The following is a 6375-nucleotide window of genomic DNA, read 5'->3' as shown; positions in this document are numbered from 1 at the left end:
TAACAATAAAATCTCAATAACCTTTAACAATAAAATCTCAATAACCTGTTGTTGATTTTCCAGAGATTTGTAATGCATTAAAACTACAGGACACACAACGACCAAGCACCTTCTTCTTCTTCTTCTTCTTCTTCAGCGTTCGACACCGAAAATTAACATTTAAATATCTAAATATTTTAAATCTGTTGTTGTTTTCCGGAGATCTAAACGAATTAACGACTTTCCTAGGGCTATTTTACATCAACAGCCGTCAGTCCTTAAACTCACATTCCTAAATATGTTGTTGTTTCCAGAGATCAAGACAAATTGACGTCTTTGCTAGAGGGCTATATGTTACAAACTGCCGATGGTCCTTAAAATCGCATTCCTAAAGCTGTTGTTGTTCTACAGAGATGTCAACGTTTCTACTACTTCCCTAGAGGGCTATGTTACAAACAGCCTGTTGTTGTTTACCAGAGACGTAGACGAATTAACGACTTTCCTAGAGGAATATGTTACTAAACAGACGATGCTCCATAACATCCCACTCCTAAACCTGACCTTGTTTTCTAGGGATGTAGACGACATTGACGTGTTCGCCGGAGGACTGAGCGAAAAGCCAATGGCAGGGGCAGTGGTGGGCCCCACGTTCGCCTGTCTGCTGGCCAGACAGTTCCACAGCCTCAAGTTCGCCGACCGCTTCTGGTACGAGACGCAGCAAGCTCCTGGCGCCTTCACCGCAGGTACCAATCCATCTCGGATCTTGTCAGTTGAGAAAATCATATTAAAATGGGAGGATGAAAGGTTGTTACTGGGAAGCGAGATGCTGGATGTACAGTGAAATTAACTTTTTAAGACTCCGACCCTTTTGATTGAGGCTCAGACGTGTCTTACTTTTTAGCAGGGACAGCTTGTAAGACTCGGTGTCAGCCTACAATCTCCATCCTGGAGTAATAAAGATCGCTCGTTCCTTTCTTCGTTCGTGCGTACTTGCGTTCGTTCGTTCGTTCGTTCGTTCGTTCGCTCTTTCGTTCGTTCGTTCGTTCGTTTGCTCTTTCGTTCGTTCGTTCGCTCGTTCGTTCGTTCGTTGGTTTGCTCGCTCGTTCGTTCGTTCGCTCTTTCGTTCGTTCGTTCAGACCTTTTCAGAACCAGCATTTTCAAATCTTCTGTTTATTAAAGGCATCTTGCTTCTTGTGTGAACAACCCGGTAACTGCGTGTGGCTAGCACAGGTCATGCTCATTTACATGAAATAAGAGCATTCGTCCACTTTGACACATACCGAATACCAAAAGCCTTTTTTTTTCTCTCTCTTTTTATATTTAGTCAAGTTTTGACTAAATATTTTAACATCGAGGGGGAATCGAAACGAGGGTCGTGGTGTATGTGCGTGTGTGCGTGTGTGTGTGTGTGTGTCTGTGTGTGTGTGTAGAGCGATTCAGACTAAACTACTGGACCGATCTTTATGAAATTTGACATGAGAGTTCCTGGGTATGAAATCCCCATACGTTTTTTTCATTTTTTTGATACATGTCTTTGATGACGTCATATCCGGCTTTTCGTGAAAGTTGAGGCGGCACTGTCACGCCCTCATTTTTCAACCAAATTGGTTGAAATTTTGGTCAAGTAATCTTCGACGAAGCCCGGACTTCGGTATTGCATTTCAGCTTGGTGGCTTAAAAATTAATTAATGACTTTGGTCATTAAAAATCTGAAAATTGTAAAAAAAAATAAAAATTTATAAAACGATCCAAATTTACGTTTATCTTATTCTCCATCATTTGCTGATTCCAAAAACATATAAATATGTTATATTTCGATTAAAAACAAGCTCTGAAAATTAAATATATCAAAATTATTATCAAAATTAAATTGTCCAAATCAATTTAAAAACACTTTCATCTTATTCCTTGTCGGTTCCTGATTCCAAAAACATATAGATATGATATGTTTGGATTAAAAACACGCTCAGAAAGTTAAAACAAAGAGAGGTACAGAAAAGCGTGCTATCCTTCTTAGCGCAACTACTACCCCGCTCTTCTTGTCAATTTCACTGCCTTTGCCATGAGCGGTGGACTGACGATGCTACGAGTATACGCTCTTGCTGAAAAATGGCAGCTACTTGACTAAATATTGTATTTTCGCCTTACGCGACTTGTTATTGTTCTCATCCTCTCTTCTCCTGCTTGTCGCGACGCCAAAAGCCTTCTTGCTTACTGTGTGAAGTTGGAATTTGATTATCGACTGACAATTCTTGCTGGTCGACTCTGGACTATTTTCTTGACAGGCGAGTGTTCTATCTACCACGCCAAATCGACTGTCCAAGCATTGATTGATTGATCCGTGATTTTATTTCAATATGAGGTTGTACGCGTTACGGGTAGATGCATGGTGTTTCTCCTTGAGTTATGATAACATGCAGCAAATTGCACCCCAGGTAGTGCTGGTTCCTTTCATGCTGAAAATAGACATATTGGAACACTCACTCATAGACACTGTAAAAAAAAAATATTGGATTAAAAACACGTTCAGAGAGTTAAAAAGAATAGAGATATAGAAAAGCGCAGCGTGCTATCCTCCTCAGCGCAACCGCTACCGCGCTTTTCCGGATTGTTAATTTCACTGCCTTTGCCACGAGTGGTGGACAGACGATGCTACGCGTGTACGGTCTTGCGGAAAAAATGCAATGCGTTCAGTTTCATTCTGTGAGTTCGACTGAGCTTGACTAAATGTTGTATTTTCGCCTTACGCGACTTCTTAAAGATTCAAGTCACAAGAGAAAAAAGTCATTTCTCATAATTGACGTATTTTTGAATGCATCAGGAATCATCTCATCAGACTTAATAGTTCAAGTCACCTGTGACGGTATGCAGGTGTCGAGGTTAGAGACTTTATTCCAGGATAACCTCTACCTTCAATACCGCAACACGGTGGCCTAGTGGTAAGGCGTCCGCCCAGTGAGCGGGAGGTCGTGGGTTCGAACCCCGGCCGGGTCATACCTAAGACTTTAAAATTGGCAATCTAGTGGCTGCTCCGCCTGGCGTCTGGCATTATGGGGTTAGTGCTAGGACTGGTTGGTCCGGTGTCAGAATAATGTGACTGGGTGAGACATGAAGCCTGTGCTGCGACTTCTGTCTTGTGTGTGGCGCACGTTATATGTCAAAGCAGCACCGCCCTGATATGGCCCTTCGTGGTCGGCTGGGCGTTAACCTCAACTCCAAAGGACAGATCGTAAGAAAAGGCGTAGCCTTAAACCTCTATCCTTATAAAATGAAGTTCCATCATCATGATCATGATCATCATCATGATCATCGTCATCGTCGTCATCATCATCATCATCATCATCATCATCACCATCATCATCATCATCATCATCATCATCACCGGTCCTGTTCCGTTCACGGGCTAATGTGTGTTATAATGCAATATGTTATGATGTGATGTATGATGATGTATTCGGTGCATGATAGTGGATGTGTGTTTGTCAGTTGTAGATCTAGTACGATGTTTGAGGTTGTAATGTTTGTGCGGGTGTTATAATGCAATGTAGCCGTATGAGGGTTCCAGTGTGTGAGTTGTACATGGCCGGGTGCTAGAGTGCTGCATGAATGAGTAAGTGCATGTGGAGCTGTATGGCTGGGTGAATTGTGGGTTGCGTACGTCCGAGGGGCACATGTAGCCTGTGTGTCTGAAGTAGTGGGTATGTTGCGTAAGGGTGTGCTGATATTGAACTTCAGTTCTGAAGTAGTGGGTATGTTGCGTAAGGGTGTGCTGATATTGAACTTCAGTTGTGTTTTGTAAATGTCTATGTATCAGTGTATCATGTCTTGCCACACACATGCCAAATTTCCTTGTATTGATGAGGACAATAAAACTTCTTGTATGTTGTATGTTGTATGTTGTATCTTGTATGTTGTATGTTTGCCTCGCCTCTTTGTTTCAGAGCAGCTTGGAGAGATACGCAAGGTGACGCTGAGCAAGATCATGTGCATGACAGCTAGCATGCACACCGTGACGGTCAACCCCATGTACAAGTCCGGTGCATTCATGCCCAGGGGGGTCGTGATGCCCAACGGAGTCTATGTTACCCAGTAAGTGTGTATGTGTGTGGTGTGGTGGGTGGGGCGGGGGTGCGTGTGTCGGTGGGGAGGAGGTTTGTGTGTGTGTGTGTGTGTGTGTGTGTGTGTGTGTAAATGTGTGTGTAAGTGTGTGAGTAAGTGCGTACATGTGTGTGTGTGTGTGCATGCTTATGCGTGTTGGTACGTCCGTGCTTGCGTGCGTGGGTGTGTCAGTCAGCCTGCCTGCATGCCTGTCTTTGCGGTCGTTTTTCTCTCATTTTTTATGTCTATATAAACTCTGCTGTAAGAATTTCAACAAACTATTATCTTTCTTTCAGAAACCGGTTCGTGCCGTGTGACGATCTACCAGACACTGACCTCAGCCTGTGGTATGACCCTGCTGCACAGGTCTAGCACGTGCAGCACGTAAAGAACATGATCAATGACGAAAAGAACATGATGAATTGGTTATTGCGTATTAAAAACAAGAAAGGTTAAGTTTATGGGTAGTTTCATTATAGATAAAACGAACCCACGGTCGGTTTCTTTTGTTTTTATTGCGAGACATTATTTTTTGTACACTCGGTCAATGATTAGTACGTAGTATTAGGCGGCGGAATCCAAAAACAATATTAAACCTTTTGGAACAATACAAATACGTAGTTTAAAGGCACAGTAAGCCTCCCGTAAACCATCACAGATACTGTCAGGCTTTCACACACAGTACAAACACTCTTCCATTTGAACGCTCACCGAACGGGAACATCCTGGCTACTTTCCGTCGAGAGTGAGACATTTTCAAAGAATTCATTTTCGTGGACCGTCTGATCTACAATCAGGCGTTTTGGCGCTAGAACTAACTTTTTAAAATCTAAATAATAAATTGACAGCTTGTAACACAAACATTCTTAAATCATAACAGAATTCTTTTTTCATCAAGACAAGATCAGTACAATTCGAAGTTTTGAAAGTTTTTAAAAAGATAAGCTGGAAGCAGGGTCACGAAAGGCCGTGTCTCAAAGCAGACGATTTTTCTGCATAGTGCTGGCTATCTTTCTTTGAAGCCAGCCGCCGCCGACAAGTTCGTGTGACTCGCAGCCGTTTGTTGCGTTTTAGCATCAGAGGTACACAATAACGTGCTATTGCAGATACAGCCAGTCGCATTGAAATCACAAACTGACGACTAAATTGTGAAAAAAGGAAAATGGATCACACGGGTTCACGATGGCTCAGGGGTTAGATAAACCACGAAATCTGGTGTGTGGTTTACGCGAACTAAATAGCCATTCAAACTAACTGTTTTATTCAATGCTATCAAATGCTATTGCAAGTGTGTTCCATAAGGTTAGAACTGATTTTTTCATTAGAAGATTTAAATGGTTTTGTAAACCATTTGAGACATACTGGGGCTTTAAAACAACACTGCTAATTGGAAATTTAGCAGTCAAGTGGTGTTTTTTTCAGGATTGTTAGTCAATCGCTTTTTTTCGAATTGTCGGCAGTCTGACACAACCGTCGTACGAAGAAGAAGAATTGTCGGCAGAAGAGTCAGGTTTACGTTACTGTTTTGATCAGTGTGTTATGAACACTGACAAGAAAGTTGAAGGTTGTGGTGATTATAACATAATTAAAGGATCGTTAAATCCAAACGAGAGAAATCTGCATGTTATTCAGTCCCGAATATAAAGTTGGCATGTCTGTACATTGGGTTTTGTTTCATCCCTTCTTTAAATTAAATATTAAAAAAATGTCGTTCAATATTATGTAGACACATTTACTGATGTAAATGGTGCTCGGGTATTTTGCGAGTTATTTCTGATGTTATATAGTACTCTTAGTATTTGGTATATTAAGCGTGCTTTTCTGGATGATTAATAAAGGCAGTGTGATCAATATGCACAAGCTTGGTTCGATTTTGTTTTACTTTTGTCGCAGTGATCACAGTTTGTTTGTTTGTTTGTTTGCTTAACGCCCAGCCGACCACGAAGGGCCATATCAGGGCGGTGCTGCTTTGACATATAACGTGCGCCACACACAAGACAGAAGTCGCAGCACAGGCTTCATGTCTCACCCAGTCACATTATTCTGACACCGGACCAACCAGTCCTAGCACTAACCCCATAATGCCAGACGCCAGGCGGAGCAGCCACTAGCTTGCCAATTTTAAAGTCTTAGGTATGACTGGCCGGGGTTCGAACCCACGACCTCCCGATCACGGGGCGGACGCCAGTGATCACAGTTACATAGTGTGATCACACACACACACACACACATACACACACACACACACACACACACACACACACACACACAAACAGAGGCGCGCGCGCATTTTGCTTT

At 42.4% G+C, this 6375-nt stretch overlaps 1 protein-coding gene across 1 annotated transcript in view; it reads left to right on the top strand.

The window, feature by feature from the left end:
• LOC138981045 (chorion peroxidase-like) overlaps window positions 1-5937 on the top strand; it is a 53153-nt gene extending 47216 nt beyond the window's left edge. The window contains exons 15-17 of the mRNA XM_070353848.1: window positions 553-722; window positions 3921-4068; window positions 4374-5937. Coding sequence (XP_070209949.1) covers window positions 553-722; window positions 3921-4068; window positions 4374-4449 — 394 coding nt within the window. The 3' untranslated portion in view covers window positions 4450-5937. The remainder of the gene's footprint in view (window positions 1-552; window positions 723-3920; window positions 4069-4373) is intronic.
• The last annotated feature ends 438 nt before the right edge of the window (window positions 5938-6375 follow it).

Source organism: Littorina saxatilis, linkage group LG12 (assembly GCF_037325665.1).
Source record: "Littorina saxatilis isolate snail1 linkage group LG12, US_GU_Lsax_2.0, whole genome shotgun sequence".
In the NCBI taxonomy this organism is placed as follows: Eukaryota; Metazoa; Mollusca; class Gastropoda; order Littorinimorpha; family Littorinidae; genus Littorina; species Littorina saxatilis.
Note: the sequence above shows the minus strand (reverse complement) of the source record. Positions and strands in the feature narration are given on the sequence as shown.